The sequence below is a fragment of the Benincasa hispida genome, chromosome 10, assembly GCF_009727055.1.
Source record: "Benincasa hispida cultivar B227 chromosome 10, ASM972705v1, whole genome shotgun sequence".
Lineage (NCBI taxonomy): Eukaryota > Viridiplantae > Streptophyta > Magnoliopsida > Cucurbitales > Cucurbitaceae > Benincasa > Benincasa hispida.
In genome coordinates, this window is record NC_052358.1 from 5,833,475 (window position 1) to 5,859,390 (window position 25,916).

Sequence of the window (25,916 nt, forward strand, 5' to 3'; positions counted from 1 at the left end):
TAGACTCCAAACAAATATATGAACATCATAACAATTTTAAAAGAAAATTATTAAAAATTAACAAATTCATCAATCTAAAGTAGTCAAACTTTAAACAAAAAAAAATATAAATTATTTTTTAATTAATATATATGTAATTCGATTGAGTTGGGTCCATATTTATTTTTAACCATTATGTTAATATTTTGGTATTGATTATGTTAAATATCAAATATCTATGATATTTTGGTATTTTTAACCATTATGTTAATATTTTGGTATTGATTGCTATATTTGCAACTATCCCTTACTTTTAATTTTCTAATTTCAGCCACTATTTTTTTTTTATATAATTTTTAAATTTAGTCGCAAGGTTTTGTTATGTATTAATATTTTCACCATAACTCTTAAATACATATTTATATGTTCACTGTATAAAAATTATTATCATTATTTATCCAATTTTAAGACACATTTGAATTGATTAGATAAAAAATAATAATTTTCAAAAGGAGACATTTCTGTTTAAATTATGTGAATTAAAAGAAAAAATTATTTAAATTAGACTTAGAAAATGTTTTAAAGGTTTGTCGAACGTTTTAATTTTGAAAACTCAAGGATCAAATCCACATTTTCTTCTATATTTGAGAACTAAAAAGATAATTTTCTCAAAATTATTATTATTTTTTTCTGAAAAAAATATGACGTTTCCCAAACTTGGACGTCCTGGTTGAAGAACAAATACGGCCCAGGCCCATTAGATTACGGTCCACTAAAACAAGGCCCATGAAATAGACCACGTATTCGGGTCGGTTATCGGAGCAGGTGACCCGAAAAAACAATGGAGGTTGCAAGCGGCAATAGAGCGGAGTTGCGCCACAAGTCACCTTCGCCCTTACGCTGTAACCAGTCGTTTTTTCACTCTCTTCTCCAAGAATCGCCGATTTAGGGTTTCTGCGTGTTCTTTGGCTCACTCTCTATTTAGGGTTTCTGCGTGTTTTTTCACTCTCTATTTACGGAAATCTTCATCAAGAGCTACACTTCATATTTTGAAGGATTCTTCCCGTTGGAGACTTCGGCGGTTTTACGATGGTGATGGAAGCGAATCGATCAGAAGAGCAGAGCACCGTGGAAACGACGATGAATGACATCGAGGATCTTGTTGATGTACAATCTTCATTCTCTTGCTTTATTGAATCCTCTATTTCTGGTTTGTTCACTATTCCTTCCATTGCAGAACATCTTGATATTCTTATCAATCTTTCATAAAGTTTTCGGTGGTGCGGTTAAGCGAATTCGCGTTCAAGTTTAGTGAATCATGGATTTCTTATACCATACGTTTAAATGCAATAAAAGTTGCTTTGATTGTACTCGAACAATTCTCGAGAAACGCCTAAGTGAAATGATTCCTATGTGGTATTTTTTCGAATTTACACAATATCTGCGGTTCAATGAAAGTTGTGGTTTGAATTATAACGAGCAAATTTTAGAAGATTCAGGTGAATGGCGAAAGCATTCATTCTACAATTTAAAGTCATTATAATGTCGTATGACGAGATGGAGTGCACTTTCGTTCCTATTTTGACCATAGAAATGTATTGAGTAAATATGAAATAATCTTAGGCATAGCACATCATACTTGAGTAATTGATGATATTGGTGAGTTAAGTATGAGTCCAGTGATGAACTTAGATTTTGTGATGTCACTTGACAGGCTGCTAGATACAATGATTTCGATGATGTAATAAGTCTTGCTTCTGCTGGTGTTTGTCTTGATTCCAAGGATTCCAATGGCCGAACTGGTAACTTTCTTCCGTGTTTGATAACGATGCTTTGGCTTTTACGTGCATAAAAAATTACGATAAGTTGATATGGGAATTTTATTATTGGATGAGTTAGTTTCCAACTTATGTACTCCCAGATTTATTACATCTCAATGAAACCTTCTGTTCCTATTACTGTAATCTCTGTTAATTGATTGTAGCTCTACACATGGCCGCTGCCAATGGACATCTTTCGATAGTAGAGTTTCTCATAAGTAAAGGAGTGGTGAGATATCTACTTGTAATTTTACCTACTGCTTGGGTTATGTATTTTATCCACTGACTAATAATTGACTGAGGGATTAATCTTTCTTAAGAAACAGCTTCTTGCATCTGTCTTTCATGCATCTATGTTATCCATGATGATGACTTTAGTACCATACCATCATTCTTATCGTCAATCTGCTTCAACTATGAAGTGAATAAATTTGGAATGCTACAATTCCCTTTCTGATTGAATTCAACTTAATTAAGATCTCCAACGCAATCTAGTCCCGTTATATATATTGCGCCTGCTGTAGTTGTGTTTTACTTTGGATACAATACAATTCCGTTTGTTCACTTGAATGCTTATATCACCAACTTGCCTTGCTCGATCACTTTCCAATTTATTTTCAGATTCTGTTTGATGAAAGGCCAATTGGGATTTTTTATTTTAAAACCCTTGATGGGATTCATCAAATTTTACCCATCCAATCCTTACCCTCACAGTATATGTTTAACCTTTTTGAGTGTGAGCAGGATGTGAATGCTTTGAATGCGGAGAAGAATACACCATTGCATTGGGCATGTCTGAATGGGCATATTGAGGTAATTCTCTAATAACTTTATGGTTAAAGTATAGGTTTAGTTTACGAGCTTTCATGTTTATAAGGTCTCTGAATTGTGTCTAATAGGTTCATTTAACCATGTTAAATATGTCCATAAACTTTTAATTTTTTAATTGATCCTCTACATTTTCTAAACTTTTAATTTTATATCGGATAAGTTCATGAATAAAAAGTTTTGACTAATTCATGAAACTATTAGATTTCTTACACAAATCTTAAAGTTCATAGGCTAAACTTGTAGTTTAACCAAATTTTAATGACAAGAAGCTAGCTTCCATCCTTTAGGTGGTGAAAAGGTTGATCTTGGCAGGAGCCAATTTGAGCTTATTAAACAGGTATGTTATGTTGTTCTATAATTAATTGGAAGTTTTCATTCAAACATTGTAACAAGGATCTGTGTCGGGTGATAAAATTCTGAATGTTATATATGTTTGTATAGCCATGAGAGAACTCCCATGGATGAAGCTCTGACTCGGGGGAAAATGGATGTCATTGATGCGATCAACACTGCGGTGGCACAAGTCGAGCTCACTGGCATCAGCGTTTCAACTGTGGAACCGGAAATATAGCTGAGGGATATCAAAATTTTGATTTATTGGCTTAAATATGTAGGATAAATTATCAAAATTTTATCTTTTAAACTTGATTTGTTTATATGAAATGGTTGTTCAAGAAAGAACGATGAATTTATCTTTTATATGAAATGGTTGTTCAAGATAGAACAATGACTTTACATAAACTATGAGTTGGATAAGCAGTTTTATGTGTCAATTAGGGGTATATTTATGTTCTAAATATATTAAAGCTCATTTGCTGAAAGCGTGTACTATCAGTAGAAAAGAATACATCAAGGGATGTTTTTTAAAAAACACATCTTTATTCAAAACACTTTTGATCAAAATTAATTAAAGTTCCATTTGGATTCTCAAAAGATTCATTTTTATTTAAACATTTTGTTAAAAAAGGATTAAAATGGTCTGTTCATCTTTTTATTTTTTTTAAATTTTTTTTTATGGAACCATTTAGTGTTTGTAGTTTACAAAAATTTAATTTCTAAAATGTATATCAGTTTCTCTTAATATTAAATATGGATTTTTCCCCAAATATATTGAATTAAATATTGGCTATTTTCATAACATATTGTAAAAAAAAAAAAAATTGCATGAATAGTCGTTAGAAACAAAAACTCAGAGACAAAATAATTAAAGTTCGAAGGTTAAGTGATTTATTATTTTTTTGGATTAGAAGTATATTTATAATTTTTTCCCATAAAAAGTTAATATTGAATTCATATAAAATTGTCTAAGCTAATTAGAAGATTTACTTTTTGAAGTAACATCTAAGAAATCAAAGATAATGAAGTGTAAAAAATAAGGATGTGAAATACATGTGTAAGTGAGCAAATGACTATAGAAATTGAATGTTAAAAACATACATTTACATACATACATACACGGTCACCATTACAGAGCATAAAGTCAAATCTCAACCGTGAAAAGACTATCCATCTTTCTCAAACATCATTTTGATTGGGTCTTTTATTTTAATATTGTACTTTAGAAGAGTAATTAGAAAAATAGATTGGTTTTGAAAATATTTAGAATAATGTGGTAGTTTGACGGGACAGAAGGTCGAGATTTGAACACTCGATCAACATATATTAAAAATGTCCACATTAAATTGAGAGTTGGAGACTCGACCAAGAGAGGTTGACATTGAAGTCTCGACCATCTACACCCTCCACGTGTCCCGCCTGCCATCGACAAGATCAAGAGTTGAAGTCTTCACCTGTGCTGCCTGCACTTGCGCCACCTGCCATCTCGAGAGTTGAAGCCTCAACCTGCATGGCCAGTTGACCGTTAAACACGCTACACAAAGGCCTGTCACGCTGCTACCATCCCTTGTCTCGCCACATCAACATCTCAGTGGATGGAGTTTTCAACCTTCAACCTACCTCTTTTTAAACTTACTTCCTCTTCTCCGATTTCCACTTCTCACATTACTTCCGGTTTTTTCTTCCCTTCTAAACTCACAAATTACTCTTTCCCCACGAGTTCTCTTCTTCTTCCTAAAATTGTTACTAAATCCTCCTATTTTCTACATTCGTCCATCAAATTGTGAGATTTGTACATTTGCTCTACTAAATTCTTATTTTTTTTTTCTAAAATCATTATAAATTTTATTCCTATTCTCATACTATTATATTTATTTCATAGTTTTTATTGTTGTTTGGGAAATAAAGAACCAAAAAAGGTACACTTACACTCAACTAAATTCCTATTTTTTTTAATTAAAAAATAAGTTATTGATCCATATTCTCATACTATTCTACTTTTTTCATAGTTTTTGTTGTTTGGATAATATATAATAAAAAACGAAAGGACTATTGTCACTTTGAGAAAAAAAAATAGCATCGTTGAATTTGTGTGTTTACTTTTATTTTTTACTAGTTTTTTGTTTTTAATATTTCTTTTATATTTATATTATGCTAGTTATACCATTTTAATGTCCTTATTTATTTATTTATTTAATGGTCGTTGAATTCAAGAATATTTATACATTGATATTAGTAACTTTTTTTTTCTATAGTTTATTAATCTTGTTTATATTATCCTAGATCTACCAGGTTAATGTTTTCTTTTACATTGTAAATAATAATAGATTTTGCTAATATTAAAATTTTTAACGATAGGCTTTTTTTTTTTAAAAAAAAAAAAACTTTAGTATTAGTGCTATTTTTTTAGTGCAATATTAGTTATTTTGTTAGTATTAGGGTTAGGGTTCTTTTGGTTTAATATTAAAGTTTTAGGGATTAGATTTTGTTACTACTATATATATATAGTTTGAGTTTTCTCTATATTTTTTGTTCATAGTTTTTTATTATAAAAAGAAGTATCCTTGTTGTTTTTTTTTTTTTTTTTTTTTTATTTTTAATATTCACTTTTTTCAGTAATGTTTTTTTTAGTTTAAAAAGTTTAGTTCTTTTGTTTGTTTTTAATAAAAAATTGCTAATTTGAATTAATTTTTTGTATTTATTATACTATTTAAAATTTTAATTTAAGTTTGATGTTTATAGTTTAAAAAATTTAGTATTTTTGTTGGTTATTTAATATAAAATTATTAATTTGAGTGAATTTTTTTAATATGAGATTTTTTTTTAGTATTTAAGTTTGATGTTCAAAGTTTTTTTTTTATTACAAATGTTTAGTATTAGAGTTTTTTTTAGTACAATATATTTGTAATTTAAGTTTTATTTATTATTATTATTATTATTATTTTGCATTTTATGTTTATGGTTTTTAGTGAAAAAACTTTAGTATTCGTGTTTGTTTTTAATATAAAACTATTAAGTGAACTTTTTATATACTTTTTACTTTTTACTTTTTTTGTATTTAAGTTTGATAATACGTAAAATAATTGGTAATGTATTGTTTGTCCTTTTTTTTTCCCTCTCCTTTTAAGAAAATGATAGACAAATGTTTGAGATTTATGTTGATTACAAATTGTAATGTGATTGATGGTGTTAATGGAGTTGATTATGACCAACCACAATGTGGGAGTAGTGATGTTACTTGAGTAGATATGAGAGCAAACCAATTAAAAATAGTATATAGACATCTTAATCTAATACCATCAGGATCACTAAGGTCTATTCCTAACGAACAAGCAATGAAACTGATGTTTTCAATCGCGATGCTCCAGAATTTAATGCATTTATATGTTAATATGAGTAGGATGAGTTGGATATAAATTTCAAAGCACAACCCTTTAATCAGTTTGAATACCCGACTCAATGTATTGAACCTGCAGTTGCACCATTCAATGATGATGAAGATATGATGTGTAATAATCAATACATGGATTTTAGAACAAAAATATACGATGAATTTGAGGAGTTGGACTTTGATGGTTGTGAACTTTAGTTACCTTCAGATACATTCACTAATTTAGATATGAATGTAATAAATAGCATTCGAGAACACGATCCAATTGTAGGCCCTGTGGTTGTTGACAATACTCGATTGTATAAGGGGATGATTTGTCAAGACAGAAATTATACAACATGCAGTCAAGTGTTTTGCTATTAATTTTCACACACCATGTGAGGTCATGGAATCAACACTGACAACGTAGACAATTCAGTGTGAAAAGTGGGAAAAAGGATACAAATTGAGACTTCGTGTGATGAAGAAAAAATCGCATGGCTTATTTGAGATCACTAAGTATGTTGAGCAATATACATGTTTTTACTCAAAACTTAGTCAAAGTCATGTGCAGTTAGATTCTTCGATGATTGTAGTAGAGTTTTGTGATGTCGTAAGTGAAAAATCGTCTATCAGCATGGCAGATCTACAATCCGACATAAAAATAAAAGTTGGATAACATGGTCCTTACTATAGGGTGTGGGAAGGCAAAAGAAAAGTGATGGCTAAAGTGTTCCGTGACTGGGACGAGTCATACAAATTGTTGTTCAAGTGACTGTATATGGTCAAGCAGACCAATCTCGTAACGCGTGTGGAGTGGAGATTAAAGGAAACGCTTATGGAAGGACATGCCATCCTTCTTTATGTTAGCCATTTGGTCCTTATATGGCAAATATCAAGAAAAGTTATTAATTGTTATATCAGTAGATTCAAATGAGCATCTTCTTTCTCTTGCATTTACCGTTGTAGATGAGGAATCTTTGGACTCATAGGGTCGTTTTATTGTTACGCAGAAGAGTTTTGTTTAATTTTGGATCGACATGCTGACATTATCTTAGCAGTAAAGAATAAAAAAAAAAGGTTAGACGAGAAAAAAATTTCACCATCGATATTGCTTACAACATATTGTCAGCAACTTCAATAAAAAAATACAAATTCAATACATTAACGAATTATGTTTATCGTACCAGATGTCAATTCTAAATTCTCAACTTTAATAAAGTCATTGAGGACATGAAAAGAATAAATCGGAGTTGTATGAGTTTTTTTTTTTTTTTAAAATGGTATTGGGTAATGAACTCAAGCACGTGGTGGAGGGTTCAAGTATGGATGGATGATGACAAATCTATTAGAGTCCATCAATGGAGTTCTCAAAGGAGTTCAAATATTGCCGATAAATGCCCTTCTCAAAATTTTTTTTATAAACGTGTAAACAATTTTTTAAAAAAGAATAGAAGAAACAAGAGCTACTTTGGAGCACCAGGATAAACACACTCGGTAATTTTATTTTTTATTTATTATTATTTTTTTTTTTTGTAATCAACAATTCATTTAGATATATTTGTAATACCAAGTGAGTAAATATTCAGGTAGGCAAATGAAAAAATTTTGAAAAAGGCTGCAAGATCCAGTAAACATGAAGTACATTCATTTGATTCATATGAAGGTGTATTTCATGTGAAAATCGGACGTCATAGCCTCAATGCTAATGGAGGAAAGTTCAAATATTAAGGCTAAATGAGTCCGAACAGTACTGTTCATGTAACAAGTGGCAAGTGTTTGGCATCTCATGCTCATATTTTATGACGATTTGCTCACAATTTAACATGAACGACAAAGATGTCATTGATGACTACTATAAACTGTCAACGTACGTTGCATGCTACTCTCCTCAATTTCAACCTATATCGCACGAAGATTACTGGATCACACATCCTAATATGCTTGCTGATGCGTTCTTGTTATGCGATGAATTAATTACTATGTGATACCTTACAAATGCATTGTTTTACCTAGTTTGACCCAAGTACAAAACCAACTAGAATCATGATGAGTTCAAGATCGAAATCAGGGATTGTGTTTTGTTGATGTATTAACAATGATTGTTTCTATCGTCACGCGAGTTGTTTTGTTAAGTATGCAATGAGTTTGTTCCTAATCTATCGCTAAAATAAACAATGGTGGATGTGGTGGTAGTCATAATCATAAGCAAAGCAGCCTAGGCATAGAGATTTTGATTTCCAATGAATTAAAGAAGGGTTGAGAAAAACATTCACTAACAATTCCTAAATAATTGCACAGATCATGCATTCAAACAAATCAATCAAAAGTCAGAATCTAAACTTTTCAGTGCATATAGAAAATTTCTGCACTTCTTACCTAAAAGATTTTATATGAAGGTCACAGCTATTCAAGTGGCACATGATATTACCAACATGAAACTTGAGGAACTGTTTGGATCCCTTCGAACATTTGAAATGTCCCTTGAAGGTCAACCTGAGAAGAAGTCCAAGGGAATTTCTTTATGATCATCAGTGAACAATGAAAGTTTTATGATGAAAAGCTAGCTGAATCAATTTCCTTTATGGAAAAATGGTTTGGCAAATCTTTTAAGCGATGGGACAGACATTTAGTATCCCATAGAACTATGTGTCCTCCCAGGTTAAGGACATTAGTAACATTCGCAGTAACCTTGATCCAAAGATCTCAAAAGTTCTGGCAAAAAGGATGGAAATGACAATGGAATTAGCAATAGTCAAGGTATCAAAGGGAAAAAATTTAGATGTTGAGAATGTGATGGGTTCGAACAGTTTCAAAATGAATGTCCAAACTTTCTGAAAAGACAAAATAAAGAATGTTCTGCTACCCTATCAGATGATAAAATCGAGTCAAAAATTATCTCTGATGAAGAAATTTGAGCTCTTGTAGGAGGTCTTTCTCTTGAACGTTCTAATGTCATTGATCATTCTAATAAATGTATTTCTGTGGCAAGAAAGGAAACATAACAAAATGCAGTTAACTCTAAAAAATTATATTTTTAAGAAGTCTATCAACTTTAGATGGGGGACTCTAAAGTCTTGAAAATTCGAAAGAGAGAAAGGAAAAATTAATTAAAGATTATCATCATCTGTTAATCACTATCTATAAGCTAGAGAAAAAGTTGAAGGCATCAAAAGTTGAACTTGAATAGATATCAAAGTCTATTATCATAATAAACTCAAACACTGATGATTTTAACATGATTCTTCTCCTGGCATGCAGGTTTCTGATAAGTGTGGCATCGGATTCAAGCAGCAGGGTAAACAATTTTTTAAAAGTGAACCATCTTTGTTAAATCTTTTTGGTCCAGCCCAAGACTCTTCGATGTCAGTCCCTTTGTCGAAAACCAAAGATGTGTCAACATCCATTCTAATTGCAATGAGAAACAAAGATGTATTTGTCTATTACAGTGGAAAAGTAGGACACATTCGTCCTTACTGTTTTTGTTTGTTAAGGAAAATGAATCATTTGCCTTCTTGGAATTACTCTAGAAAGACCTAGATGGTTTCCAATCCTATCAAACCAGTACATAGAAACAAATTTGAATGGAAACTTAAGAAGTTTGGATCTTCTTATGAGTTTCGATGTCAAGTGGCGTTTACCTTTCTTCGTTCCTCAGCAAAAGAAGGTTGGTACTTTGATAACAGATGTCATCATCACATAACTGGCAGAAAATAATTTATGACCAATGTGCAACCATGTAGTTCTGGTCATGTTACTTTTTGAGATGGAGCAAAAGGGAAAGTACTAGGAAAAGGACATCTATTGTACCTTGGTCTTCCAACATTTGAAGATGTCATTTTTGTAAAAGGGTTAACAACAAACTTAATCAGCATAAGTCAGCTATGTGACCAGGGTCAGGGTCTGGCTGTAAGCTTCTCAAAAGATAAATGTTTGGTGACCAATAAAGACAATATGACTATCATGTCAGATACGTGCTCATCTGATAAATGTTACTTGTGAACTCCTAATGTTGTTAATCATGTTTTTAGTAGTCCTAAGCACAATGATGAAGTTTTGGTCTCTCCCTACAAAAGTGAAATAGTCAAATGCAAGACTAGTACTCTTAAAGAGACGACTCTTTATATGATGAAACGTACGAATTGTCATGTTCCGAATTGCCTTGCTCTTGAGTTAAGGAAGTCAGAAGGAAAGTTGATTGTTTTTCAAATTTTTTGTGATGACATAGCTTTCAGAAGGATGACTCAGAAGATGGTGGAGTATTTTCACAAGATGATGCAACTTCAGATTCTGCAGAATGAGCCTAAAATGAGTATGGCCAGAGAACTTACTTACTCTCTGGGATATATTAATAAACAGATGAAAGTTGTGGCAGTAGTTCAATTTGAATTCCTCAGGGCATTTTTAGATCTGTGTAAAATTTTCTTATAGCAACCAAAGATATTTGATCAAGGAAAATCAAAGTGGGTTGAGTTAACTTCTATAAGCAGGAAAATGTCAACTGTGATTACTGAAGAAACTAAGGTTGGGAATGGTGACCAAGATTTTGATAATGCCGATAGTGTTGTGATAAAGTCTATGAATTATATTGATCTTTTTGTGTCTATTAAGATTGTTGATGATGTTAACCATGTTGTTAATCATGCTGAGTTGTCTTATATTTTGATTGTTGCTTCTGCTAATAGTTGGATTGATCATACTATGGCTGTCGGTGTGATGACGTTATTAATATTGTTCTTGTTGAATCTTTGGGTAAAGTCTTTGTGTTTCCTGATATTGCTGTTGAATCTATTGTTCCAACTAGAAACGTTGAAAATACAAGTCATATGCATGCTATTTCATCTAAAAATATAGAGAATATTAAGTCTCTGATTGTTTATCAAGTTAAATTAAATGCTTCTGTTGATACTAAGTTTGTTTCCCAAGAAACTGTTGATTGAGTTGTTTCTAAGGTTTTTTATAATATTTCTATTGGCATCAATTGTGTATCTGAGGTTAACAAAGTTATTTATGTGAAAGTATTAAAGGATGACATTACTTCTACTGATGTATCTACTAGTGTTGCTACTGAAAATTGGTGTTCTATTTTTCGGGTGCCTGAGAATTTGATTGTTGGTAGTGGTCTAGTTGACAAAATGGTTGTGAATACTTGTAATTCAGATGCTAATAAAAATGTTATTGTTGATAATTTTGATATACTTGTCTCAAATATATGTCTGCATGATGTTATAAATAAGTTTGTTGTCAATGAAGAAGAAACTAGGGTTCTTGAAAGTAGTGTTCTTGTTGTTTTTGCTAATATGGCTTGTGATTCAGTTGAGATTAAGTGTGCTTATAATGTTTCTTCTTGTAAGAGTGATGATCTTTTAGAATATATTCCTTAAAATGTTGTTGCATCAATCTTAGTCTATGTTGACATTGAAAATTTGAACAATCCTGCTAAGTTAGAGTTATCTTAAAATGATGGTGTTGGTTATGACCTGGTTTGAGATTGCCTCATTTATCTGTTGTGATTCTTGAGAATCTTGTTACTCTTAATGTTATTGCATCTAACCCTAGCTCTGTTTGTGGTGTTTTTTAAGCTAGTTCTCCTATGTTCGATGTTATTGAGAAGAAACTTGAAATTTTTGAAAAAGAAAATGTTGCTGAAGTTGAGCGCGTGTTTGACGACATTAAAAAAAATTAGTTCTAATATTCTGGAGAGCACTGAGGAGAATATTTATAATGATGATATTTCTTTGATTGCCTTTAGTAAGAAGAAGATGATAAAAATTGAGGACATTGATGACTGAAGTCCTATGGATAGCTTTCATCATTCGTAGAAGAATAATTATGTACCTAAAGATGTTATCTCTGAGGAATATATTCTTTGTAATATTAATCCTATTATTCTCAATCCATTATTTTCTAATGGAAGGTGAATATGTATGAAGATATTTTAGAGTTGAATGTTTGTGACTATAATGAATCAATTGTAGAAAAGGTTGGTGTTGATTTTATTATCAATAAAATTGTTTCGATTTGGTCATTGGAAATTTAGGCTCTAAGGAGCTTAAAGAAGTTAGTGTATCTAATATTCCTACTACTGATCATGTTCATGCTGAAGATGTTGATTCTATTGCTATCGGTGTTGGACCTATCATTAGCGAGACATCCTCTGATGATGTGTTGTCATTTAAACCCCCTTCTATTGACTGATTTTCTTCATGAAAAAAGGGAAAGAACGGGTAGGTTGCGACCGTGAGATTTGAGATCGTGATATGTTTTTGTTTTGGTTTGTTTGGTATGAGTTACTGTGGTTTGATTGGCAGATAATATTTCGTTATTTATATTGTCGGATTTTTATTCTCCGGCTTAATGGGCGGATTTTTTTTCTAGTTTTTCTTTCCTTATTTTGTTATTTTGGCGGATTTCTTTCCTTATTTATCTTGTTCTTGTCGTATCTGATGTAAAACCTTCCTTTTGTGTGCTAAATTTAGAGGTGTCTTGCTTTTGGATTAAGGGTAGGCCACATACTTTTGTGCAACTTGTTTTACAAAAGTTTATGTGAAAGAGATAGACTCTCTAGGGGTTTTCGTAAGCATCGTCAATCTCAACGTTACTTATGTTGGTGTCAATCTGCTTCACGAGATCTTGTGCCTATCATCGTCCAGGGCATACCTCTACTAGTAGATGAGGATATTTTTCCTGTTGATGATATTATTATCTTGGATGGAGCTATCTCTATTTCTCTTTATGTTTGCTACTGTGCTAAGTAGGCTTAGTTGCTAAAGTTTGGTTTAACACCATTCTGATGGTTTGTGGCTATGTGTGTGTTGCTCTAGTCTGGTTGGTTTGCTTCGATTGTCGTGTGATTGGTTTGTTTTGCATTAAAAAATAGCCAAATTGGGAGATTGTTTCTGCATTGTGATTGGCTGATATTATCATAAGATTACAGTGTGCTTAGCTCATTTTATTACATACAAAAGTTCAGCAATATGTTGTGCAACATGTCAAAGATATTGTGATAAACATTGATACATGTATGGCAGTAAATTCTGCATAATATCTTTTCCATACCTGTCTGCGTGATCTGCAAATTTCTATATTTGCCTTCCTTATTTTCCTTGTAGAGAATATTTATTCACTTAAAAAATATATTTTTATAGCTAGCCTTATTTATATTATAATCTTATTCATTTTTAACATTAGCCGCCTAATTAGAAAAGTGTGTATTGAGAGGTTTAAGCTTAGGGTTTGTCTAAGCCTTAACTTCCATATATTGTTATTGAAAATAATTGTATTTGTTGGGTAGACCTTTTTGGTTCGACGATCATTGTAGTCAGGAGGAGTTTTATTTGATATTGTATTTAGGGGAAGCCTAAGTACGTTGGAGATGATGAAAACTCATATTTAGGGAGAGCCTAAATATAATCAATGTGAGAGAATCTCACTCTTAGAGGGAGTCTAAGTATGTTGTATTGAGGAAATCTCATACAAAGTTTGAAGAAGCATTATTGTGGAAGTGAGGTGAGCTCAAACTTAGGGGAAGCCTAAGTTGAAACTGAAGAGAAAGTTGTACATGAGCCACTAAAGAGGTAGTCTACAAATAAGTAATTTCATTGTAATTGTTAAACTCTTTATAGTGAAGTTTCGTTCCACCGGACATACTGCCTCCCCCCACATTTAGGTGTTTTTATGCCGAACTGTGTGACCAATCTTTGTGTTGTTATTTTTCTATTTGCTTTCATGTTGCCCACTTGTCATATATATTTTTCGAAACATCGTACTTGACATTGTATTCTATTTTAGATCCACCCTATTTTTTTTTTCCAATATTGGTGAGTGGCATCTTCCTGATAGGGTGATAAAATAATTTGGTTTCCAACAGAATGTCCTATCAGATTGCAATACGGAACCCTTAATGCATCACATCGACCTGAGAATTGCAAATTGGTCTGAAAAAAATTGCACATTTGCTATTGCGTTGACACTATCATAGGAAGTTAATTGCAATAAGGGTTTCAATTGGACAATTCGATAGGAATGCAACTCAAGATTACATCAATTGGTATAATAATATTTGAAGGCACTACATTATTCATCTAGGAGCAGTTGTGGGTAGCTGGGTACATAATTAAATATTGTCGAATGGTTTTTAATTTAAATTTATTTTAAATATTGTCTAATTATTTTATAATTCACAGAGATCGAGTAATAGTAGTCTTCGTGATGTTGCAAATGATCCAAACCAGGCCCTTACTATATGTAGTAATAATGAGAGCTACATGAAGAAGATATGTTATATGTTTGATATATCTATTGCATCTCCACTATTCCTAGGCGTAAGGAATGTACTCAAGTAGAAGAAGATGAATTCGTTGAGGCTGACGAGAATGTGGAAGAATTGTCTTCTATGACGCAAATACTGAGCTTGATTGGTTGAGCTAATCCAATGTTGATAATGTCATCATTTGGTTCAAAAGTCGGTCCATCGTCTTCATACATGCATGGACGTGGGCGCAACTATGTAGAACATAACGAATATTTATATTATGAAATGTCTGTAGGGGACCAAGAGGAACGAAAGAATCATGAGGAACCATTGAAACCTAGAGTTCAAAGTCGACAATGACAACCAGCTCGAAATTGACGATGTCTGCCTTATGGGACACATTGATTTTTTTATTAACCATTTTTTAATGAATGAAAAACATTAAATTATTGCATTGATATGGACATTTTATTTTACATTTAACTATTTTTTAATTATGAACAATAGTCGAAATCTAGAAGAAAAAAGTATTAAGAATTTTGTATTTTTTTTTATTATGTCTCTTAAAGCTAGAACCCTTAAAAGGATGAGACAACAAAATTTTCTTATTATTAAGAAATACAAGGACACGTTTCTATAAATTATGTTTTTCTTATTAGAAAAAGGAAATGAAAAGGGAAGAGTATAAAAATAAATTAAAAAATAGATATGTTTTCTCAATTAAAGACGAAAGGAAAAACATTATTAAAAAAACCATCGTTGAAAAAACAAAAGATAATAATATAACTTGATCAAGTGTTCAACACTCGATTAAGTTTTTTTAAAGAAAAAATAAAAATAAAAATAATTTGATCTAGTGTTCAATACTTGCTCATTAAAACTACTTACATCATCTCTAATCAAATCACCAAAATTACAATATTTCACTAATTATTTTAAAAACTTACTATACTTATTCAATTTTTTCCATTTCGATCACCAGTACATAAAATAAAACAAATAAGAGCAATATATATATATATATATATATATATAAAAGATTAAAATAAATATTTTGAAATTTTAAAACAATTAGTGTAGATAGGCCAAAGTAATATCTAAACTTTTTTCATATATTCAATTCATATTAATAAGATTTTGGGGTTGCTTTTGTTCTTTTTTTAAATTATTTTTCTAATAATATATGAACATTTGTATTATCAGACCTTTAATACCTTTGCCTCCAATAACTGCAATATTGATTGGCAGTCTTTAAAATAACATTATTTATTCATATAACTTTTTATGGATGCATCATGCATGTAGGGTAAAATTTGAATTTTCATAAATATAAATTGAAAATAGGAAGGGGGGAAAAAAAAAAAAAAAAAAAAAAAGTGGTGGTAGCGTGCAGGCGATGAATTAAAGTGAAGGAAGCAGTGAAGATTCTCTTGCTCAGAGCCAGATTTGATGACAATGCCATTCCAATAAACAAACAGACAGACAGACAAGTTTTAGGCTCTGAGTCTCAAACTCCTACTTTACTTCAACTCAAACCTAACTTTTCCTTTTCCAATTAAACTTCATTTTCACAATTTTTCCTTTCCCTAATTTTCTCGAATCAGTTCCAAAATAACTGCAAAAACGTCTCGAATCGATCGCTAAACGAAAGTACTTGTTGCTAAACTATACGAGAAAGCGTACCTGAAATCCTCGCCGGAGAGATCGAAAGCGGTAACTGTTCGCGATCGAAATGACAATCAGGCGGTGGTTCCGGAAAAATTGAAACCAAATGAACTGCAATCGGCTGTTCGACGGCGACGAGGACTGGATCTGAAGAGAAGATTATAGAATCGGGGAAATGTGGAAGATATAGAACCAACCTGTAGGGATTGATTAGAGAGAGAGATGGATCGGATCGGATCAAAAGAGAAGAACTGTAACCTAGGAAGTACAACCACCGTCTTTCATTTGGTAATTTAATCTGGATCGATTTGAAATTTTACATTTTATATGCAACTTCTTCTTCTAACTGAATAATACTCTATTTTATATATTTACTAAAAATAATTAAATTGTTTAATAGTTTTGGATGATTTCTCATGTATGTTGAAGTTAGAAGTGGCTGCTTCAACAATATGCATGATAATTTATTTGTTGTTTTCCCGAATTTTATGATCAAAATTTTATAAGTGAGGACAAGACAAATCTAATAATTTTTGGTTTAAGTTCCCCACACCTTTGTACTCGAAACAAACCACTATTTACATCCATAGTCTCATAACTATATGTCTGGTTTAATAACTATCGTTCTTTTATATATATATATAGAAAATTTAAGTTACCGTCATTGTTCCTATTTATTTTTTAACACTTTATCGCCACTGTTTTAAACAAAAACAAAATGAAATTTTGAAAACTAAAAAAAAAAATATTAGTAGAAATGAGAAAACAAACACAATTTTAAAAATACAAAATATTAATCAAGAGAGAACTTAGTTTATTCCATTTGCTTTTCGAAAATTGTGTTTCGGTTTTCATTTTCTTAACAATTTTCTTCTACAGAATGTAAACAGTTGAACTTCTATAACAAATTTACAATAACAAAAACAAATGTTTATAAACTTTCCAAAGTTTTGCTAAAATGTACATTGATTGTGAAAACATTCTTAAAAGACCAAAAAAAGAATGCAAGATTAGTATTTACAGGTTAAGCCTCAAAATATAAAAAAAGGAATACTAAAGTTGGCAACCATTTCATTTTTTTGTTTTTTGGGTTTAAAATATTAAGCATATTTTTTCCTCATTTCTATAATGATTTACATATTTCTTAAGTATAATGATTACATTATTCGCCAAAGTTCAAAATCAAAAATAAGTTTTGAAAGACTACTTTTTAGTTTTTAAAACATAACTTGTTTTTTAAACAATTGGTAAAAATTAAAAATGAACAAATGAACAAATTTAGAGATAGACATAACATCTATAGGTTTAAATTTCAAAAATCAAAAATCAAAAATCAAAGCTGCGTTTGATAACCATTTCGCTTTTTGTTTTTTTTATTTTTTATTAAATTAAGCATATTTCATACCCTGTTTCTTACAATGGCCTCATCTTTCAGAATTACAATTGATGAATTCTTAACCAAATTTCAAAAACAAAAACAGATTTTAAAAAACTATTTTTTTTTTTTTTTTCAAAATTTGACTTGACTTTTAAAACCATTGGTAGAAAATAGATAACTAAAAAAAGAAATTTAAAGATAAAAGTAGTGTTTATCGGTTTAGTTTCTAAAAATAAAAATAGAAGACCAAATAATTACCAAATGAAATCTGTATAATTACTATCATGGGAAACTATAGAAAGTTGGATTTAACAACAAACTAAAATAGTAACCTGTCTATTCAGCTACAGAAAAAGATTGGTATACTAATTTAAAAGTTAATACAAAGCTCACATGCAAACAAACTCCATTAGCATTTAGATGCAACATCAACCATTCAACGTGCAAACGAATCCTTAAAAACCATATTCTTAAAGGCAAATATAGATTTCAAGTCTTGATTAATTTAATAATTTGCCTTCCACTTCACAAATATAAGATTATTAGTTTATGTATGTCTAACACGATCGCTCATAAAACGACTCACTATTTTCACACCATCAAAACTGATTCGATTAACTCGACACAATTAAAACCCTAAAACCCTAGAAGTAGAAAGTGGGGTATAATAATACAAAAGAATCTTTGGCTTAATATGGAAACACAAGCCTAGCAATGCGTCGATTTTGCACTCAAAATAGAGGCAATCAGAAAAGTAAAATGGAAAAAGAACTGGGAACTGAAGATGGGTCCTTTTGTTTTCTTCTTTTTAAAGCCATTCACAAAGCTGATCTGAAGAGGAAAAGATTTTGTTGTTTCAATCAAAATTCAAGCAGTACTCACTCCTTCCACCCACTTGAAGGAAACACAAGTATAAACCTAATTCTTCCATTATAAACATGACAGAAGATCTCAGAACATACATAAAATCACAAAACACTGATAAAAGGAGCTCATTGAATTGGTAAAGAAGCATAAAAGTTTATATCGAATCCGAGAGAAACGGCATTCAACTTCGTCAGATCATAAAGAATATCGAATATCATACAAAACAAATCTCAAACACACCATCACAAAGACAAACAAACATGGAAAAGGTCATTTCCATCCTGTTTTTATATCAATCATCAAACAAATTGACAGATAATACTTGCAAAATAAAAATAACACAAATGATGGAAACACTTGATGTGCTGATGTTTACGATCAACAAGTATTGTACCGAGTAAGAGAGTGTATTCACTTCACTAGAGAATATACCTATTTCCTTTCAAATTATACATGAAAAGATGAGAAGTAAATTGATGTATAATATGAGCATGTTGTGAAACTGCTTGGCTCCCTAGATTCAAGTCAAGAGAATATATGAAAACACGGGAAAATGAGTGAAGAAAAGAACAAAAACAAGCACTTGTACACAAAAAGGCTTACTCTCCATTGAATGGGTGAAATATTCAGACAAGCTGAACTGGGAAACACCGAATACAATAAATGGAAGCAAGAAGGCAATAATTACACAATGAAATGAAAATAGAAAAGTAAAGGGAAGAGGCCAATAAATGAGTCGGTCAACAAAAAAAAATGAAGGAAGATTTTATAAGGTCTTATCGATATTAATTCTTCTATACTTCTAAAAGGATATTTGGTCGGCCCATGCCCATATCATATCCAATCAGGTACCACAGATAATCAAAGGTTGAAACCAGAAATTCAGGAAAATAATGCCACTATTTTATGCATAAACGAAAAAAATAGAAATCACAGTTGGAACCGATCATTAAAATATGCGATCAACTTTCAATAACTCCAAAATAAACAAAAACAAAAATAGAAAAAACATTAATTTAATAATTAATCCATATACTTATCTTTGCTTAAGGAGCATTGAAAATTAAGCTTCTTAAATCCCTTATAAGCTGGAAGTGGCATCTCTATGCTCAAATACAGACAGAACAATCTGAATGTGCAGATCTGGGAAATGTAAAGATTGTTCCAAAAGGTACCAACAATGAGAAAATACTTAAGAAATTCAAGGAGAAAATCTATCCACTCCTTTGCATTAATAACAAGCAAAATGCAAACATTCAATGTGAAGGCCACTTTTGAATAATAAATGAATTAGGTCAAGAATGACATACAACAATGGATATTTTTTAATATTTTATTTGAGAAACAAAAAAGGCTTACTCACCATTTCAAAGGACTGTTGCCCTATTAACAACAGACAAAATGGACGCCAAAATGTCAACAATAAAAACACAGCATGGTGTATTAAATATATACGTGAAATAATAAAGACAATAGTTTAAAATCTTAGGTTGATCTGCAATGAGGTAAAGGACCAATTCAAACAACACAGATAAAAACTTATTTAGACAATTGATCTAGTAAAAGTAAAAATTCGAAATTGTCTCATAATCAAGCAAGAAAAATGAACATCCATACTAAAAAAAAATGCCAAACTAAAATAGTCTACAACACAAACATAAACTATTATAACTCAAACTAAAATAACTTACACTCTAAACAGAGACTATCGTAACCTACAAACTATTATAACCCACATATTATAATCACAAACTCGATGCCCGATACGAAGAAAGATTAACAGCTAGACCATAAAGATTTTCATTGGATATATAAAAATTGGACACAACAAAATAGAACATAAGCAAGAATGAACATGACATGTTAGTGGACTAAAAGAAGTGGAACAGTGAAGGGGGAAAAGACATCATTTTCAATGTTCTCATTTTCTCAAACAGATTATGATTGTGACACCTCAGCAGCCTTTCAAAACAAAAGACTAAATCCATCACCTAACAATGGAATTCAGCATTTGCAGATCTCATGAACTCTAGCACACAATCCTAAAGAACCAAACTATATACCAAACCGACCAAATAGAAAAATGCCAACCGGTTAGGAATATGTTTCCATACCAATCAAAAAACACACACATATGATTAAACTATTACTAGTAAAAGAAAAGAAAATGAGGCAGATATTTTAAATTAGGATTGCTTTGAAAAACAAGAAATTGTTAGACACATGAGTGAACAGTGAGCGCACACAAGACAAATATGGATACAAGTGATAAGATGGCTCACATCCCTATGATTATCAGCTGATTTTTCTAATAAAATAATCCACAAATATTGTAGATTTAGCCTAGAGAAGAAGATTTATAAATCAAGAAAAGAATAAGAGGCAAAATATAAAAACCAAGGAGCATGCAGGTAATACTAATCAAATCATCATTAAATTTTCTTTTATCCCATCTGGAATTAGTGAAATTAAAATCAAAATTATGGGTTAATCAAGTGAAAAATGGATAGTTTAGCAAGAGAAAGTGGATTAAATATCTCAATCAATGATGAAAGTTGCAAGATCAGAGCGGAAAGGAATTAGATATACACAATAAGATGAGATGATACATAAATAAAATGGATTTTTAAGAAAAGATTGGTTAGTCATTACACAGTTGCAGATCTTTTGGTTCCATTGATTTGGGGTAGAACCTTGAAACCGTCGAAAATCAGAATAAAATATATCAGCTAATTTGATTACCATAATTTGGACCACCGAGAAAACCCGGAACGCCACCGCCGCCAGAGGCGGCCGCATTGTAAACATCCGATGGATCGACAAGCGGAGAAGAAGACGAACCATTCCGATTATTTCTGCCTCCACTACCGCCGTCGCCCAAATGTAATTCCGATACATTAGGAAACGCATCTCCGGCTTCAACGCCTTGATCGTACAATAATCCTTTGAAAACATGACCCCCAATTTTAACCACTGCTTGATACGCGTACTCATCGTCGCCGTCTTCCACCGCCGTCACTCTCACGCACTTGAAAACCGCCGGTGCACGTACTTGCCCCGGTAGCGTCTCTTTAAATCCAGCATCTGAATTTGAAATTTTAAATAATTAAATTAAAAAAACCACTGAAAATGAAGAAAGAAACCCTAAATTCCGGAGAAAAATTTCTTACCTTGATGACTGGAGCTCGTATCGAGGCTTCTCGGAGGAGTGGTGTTGGAAGTGGAAGTATGAGAAGTCGTTTGTGAGGCTATAAGCCTCGGTTTCTTAGCGCCGGAGGTAGAACCGGAGGAGCCAGCGGCGAAGGTAGCAGTAACAGTCATAAGTTGCCGCTCTCTCCGTCGCGCAGCAGGAACCCACGTGCTCTTCACGTGAGTAGCGCAATCGAACCCTCGGCTTCGACAGCAAGTTCTGCAGCGTCTATGGCTACAATCTTTCTTCGCTTGATTCCCACAGTCCTGGCACGTGGTTGTCGCCGAAGACGAAGAAGCCAAACCGCCGGAAACGCCAATTCCACCACCGATTAAGTCATTATTAGCACCGGAGGCATTATGAAGGTGATGATCGAGAGAAGCCGACGGGGTTTTCTTCAAATAATGTTGCGTCGATTGTTGATTTTGCTGCCATAACTGAATCCCTCCACCTCTGCTACTACTCCGATTACTCAAGAGATTCTCCTCCTCAACTCCAAGGCAGGGACCGGCGGTAAGTAGCGGAATAACCCCGACGCCTACACCAACGCCGAGAGCGGTGGCGGGGTTGGAAACAGCGAGCGAATGAGGATCGGACATGAGATTAGCATCGTGTTGGTGAGGATTCGGGTTAAAAGAGGAAGCTGGAGCAACGACGTATACATCTCGGAGGCCGACCATTCCCATCTCCGATCCAAGGCCGTAATTGAGAGACCTCTGAGCGGCGGCGGCGGACCACATGGAGACGGGAGGTCCGGGAGGGGGTGCGGCGGAGGGACCAGCATTGAAGCCGAGAGAGAGATCATCAGGTGCAGCACGGGCGGCGGAGGAAGAAGGAGCCGCCCAGTCTGCGAATGCGCCGGAATCAGAAGGTAACCTCCTTGTAGTAGCCACAACTGAAGGCGGGTGGGGTTAAAATATGGAAAAACAAAAAATTATATAAAAATTATATAAAAAAAACATATATTAATAAAAAAGATTAGAGAAAATGGGAAAATGAGGGGATTGAAGAGAAAAAGATTTTGGATCGTGGAACTCAATCTATGTAGGCGTTATATGGGAAGTGGGGTCTCTCTGAATTTCTAGCAGAGAGATTTTGTAGACAGAAAAAGGGAGGGAAGAAGAGGGAAGATTTCTTTTCTTTTCTTTTCTTTTCTTTTCTTTTTTTTGAAAATAAAAATTTAAAAAAAAAATAAAGGGAAAATTAGAAGAAATTTGGGGTTTGGTCTTTGGTTGTTGTTGTTGTTGTTGTTCTTGTTGTTCTTGGTGGGGGGTTTTTATAATCTTGGTTCTGTTTCGTAATAAAGTGCAGAAGAAATGATACTGCTTCTGCTTCTGCTTCTGCTTCTGCTGCTGTTGTTGCTGCTGCTACTGCTTCTGCTTCTGCTTCTTCGGCTTCAGCTTCTGTTGGTGACTGATTACTGTCACAAACTTTGGCTTTTTGGTGGAAGCAGAGGAAAGAAGAAAAGAAAGTGGAGTTTTATGGAGAGAGAATTTTACAGAAAGGAGAGTTTGTTTGTTTCTCTCTCATTTTTCATTTTATCATCTTCCTTTCTTCTCCACCTTCCATTTCTTCTCTTCTTCTTTCACTTCTTTTTTTATTATTATTTTTTTAAAGAAAAAAAAAAATCTTCTCTCTCTCACTAGCAACCCTTTTTTTCACTCTCCTTAATATGTTTCCTAGACAGAGAAACTGAGGGTGGGGTTTCTATTTGCCCTCTCTCTCTCTCTCTCTCCAATAATAACACTCACAATTGTAGAGGGAGAACGATTTAAACACTTGCCCATAAATTTTTCGAAGAAAAATGTCAAACTATTTACGTGTTAATAAAAAAAAATTATTGATAAACTTCTATCATCGTCTTTCTATAAGAGAAGTATATCGATATCTAGTAGTGATAAAAATTAATGAAGTTTAAAATGATTAAATTTTATTATTTTATGTAAATAGTTTCCTTTATTTATCTATTTTTTAAAATCTCTTATTATAATTTAGTAAAATTTAAAATTTATTATTATTATCTTAAAAGTCCGAATTTAATTTTTATAGTTAGATAAAAATTTCATGAATGGTTATTATAGATTTTATTGTAAAAATTTATTTATGAGAATTTTATCGACGCTAAATTCTAATTATAAATTATAATAACTAAATTTGAAATTTTTTTTAATTATGAAAGCTAAATTTATCTAACCTAAAATATATTTTTTGATTTAGAGGTGGGAAGTTTAAATTATTGTTGTATTGAACATGAGGTATTTTTACTATTTCTTTTTCATATGTTCAAAACAATCAACTCAGTTGAAGTGGCTTATTCAAATTATTTATTTTGTTCTCTAATTATTGTCAATGACATGTTTATAATGGTTCTCTAAGATGTACAATCAACATTTAAAATTTAAAACAAAAAAAAAACAATTGAGGTTTTATTTTATAATTATTTTCATTATTTTCATTTCTGTTTTTTTAAATTATGTAGGCTCCTTCACCACTTTTTCGTAGACATATTTAAATCCCAAGTCAAATTCCAAAATTAAATCCATGTTTTTTTTCCTTAGGATTGAAAATCATTTTTATCATTTTTCAAAATATACATGAAAATACATATATATTGAATTAACTTTAATAATTAAATACGTATTTTAAAGTGATTTTAACCATTTCTAACATTCACTTAAAATCTACTCCTTTTTTCACTCTCAAAGTTTAACTCGATTTTTTAAAATAATTCAATAAATATATTAGAAATACTTTTTTAAATTTTTTTGCAAAATAGAGGTTATATGTTTAATTTTAAACTCACATGCAGTGTATTGTAGAAAATTTTTACATATAGAAAAAAATATAAAATTATTTATAAAAATAGCAAAAAAGTATTGATAGATTTTCAAATATCAAAGATAGAGTTATATGAATTTCTATGATTGATGAAATAAAATTAAATTTTGATAATTGAGTGTAAAAAGTTTCTCATTTTTTATATATTTGAAAATCCGAAATCGCGTGGTTGTCACGCTCCTTCTTCTCCGGTTGTGGTAATGGAACACAGAGAGATGAAGAATTAAAGAGAGATAAAGAAAAGGAAGTGTGAGTATGAGTAGTCAGAAGAGCGGCTAAAGTCATCCCAAATCCTTCTGCTTTGTCCATTGATTGGATTGTATTATTTGTCGGAAACCCTTCAATATTTTTTTCTATTATCTCTACCTTCTTTTTTTATTATTATTTTTATTTTATTTTATATTATTTTTAACTAATCCACCTCTCTCTCTCTTTTTAATCTTTTGAAATAAGATTTGAAGCAACGTATAGAGATCACCCTTTCTTCTTCGAGTCCTTTTTCACACTACTTGCACTTTTTTTTTTTTTCGAAAATAATAATTAGATCCATTTAAATCTTAAATTAATAATTTTATTTATTTAGAACATAAATATATCAATTTAAATCACATATTAAGAATTGTATCAATTTCAACTCTTAATTTACATAAGTGTGTCAATTTAAAAACTTCTATAAATGTATCGATTTAAACTTTTCATTATGTTTTGTTGTTTGGATACACTTATGAAAGTTAATGGTGTTAAATTAATATACTTGTGAAAGTTTAAGGTTTAAATTGATGCAATGTTTAGTTTTGGGTTTAAACTGATACAACTACAAAGTACATTGTTTAAATTTATACAATTATTAGTTTATAATTTAAATTGATACAACTTCAAAGTTCAAAATTATAAATTGATATTTGTCCTTTTTTTTCTAGAAAATATACAGGATAGAATGTCGAACATCTAATTTTTTTTTCACATTACAGATTTTATATCAATTGAATTGTGTTCATCTTTATTTTATGGTGAGAAATAAAAATTGAATTGGAAATTATTCTACTATTAGAAAAGAAAAAAAATCGAGTTGAAACGATGTTATGAGTATTTTAAAAAATATATTTTTTAAATCCATCAAAAATTATTTCAAGCAAGTTTTAAAATACAATATTTAATTCGTTCGACTAAGAAAATGGTTTAGATTATGAGTTTTGTTTATAAAGTGTAGAGATGTGATATCTGGTGGTAAGTTTTTATTTCTATAACTTTTTTTTTAGTTCAAGATTTTGATTGTATTCTATCAAGTGCTTGAATGTTAATGTAATTTGTCTATTAAATTGTTGTAATATCGTGTCGACTCAATCTAAACTTATTTAATAAGGCTACATCACATTAATATTTTTATG

The 25,916-nt window shown here is 31.4% G+C and overlaps 2 protein-coding genes across 3 annotated transcripts; one reads left to right on the forward strand and one right to left on the reverse strand.

Annotated features, from left to right (window-relative positions):
* Positions 1-855: 855 nt before the first annotated feature.
* LOC120087669 (ankyrin repeat-containing protein P16F5.05c) lies at positions 856-3,351 on the forward strand. Of its 2 annotated transcripts, none has more exons than XM_039044520.1 (6): positions 856-1,189; positions 1,694-1,781; positions 1,964-2,028; positions 2,544-2,612; positions 2,918-2,967; positions 3,072-3,351. In XM_039044520.1, exons 1-6 carry the CDS (start codon positions 1,124-1,126, stop codon positions 3,199-3,201), a joined length of 468 nt encoding a protein of 155 aa, XP_038900448.1. In that variant the 5' UTR covers positions 856-1,123; the 3' UTR covers positions 3,202-3,351. The 2 variants fall into 2 exon arrangements, with proteins under 2 accessions (XP_038900448.1, XP_038900447.1); XM_039044519.1 differs by having other exon boundaries at positions 858-1,146.
* A 17,656-nt stretch (positions 3,352-21,007) lies between these two features.
* On the reverse strand, positions 21,008-23,367 carry LOC120088838 (protein LATERAL ROOT PRIMORDIUM 1-like). The gene is made up of 2 exons (XM_039046282.1): positions 21,671-23,367; positions 21,008-21,584 (listed from the first exon to the last, which is right to left on the reverse strand). The coding sequence occupies exons 1-2, from the start codon at positions 22,428-22,430 to the stop codon at positions 21,226-21,228; spliced, it is 1,119 nt and encodes a 372-aa protein (XP_038902210.1). The 5' UTR covers positions 22,431-23,367; the 3' UTR covers positions 21,008-21,225.
* Positions 23,368-25,916: the final 2,549 nt, after the last annotated feature.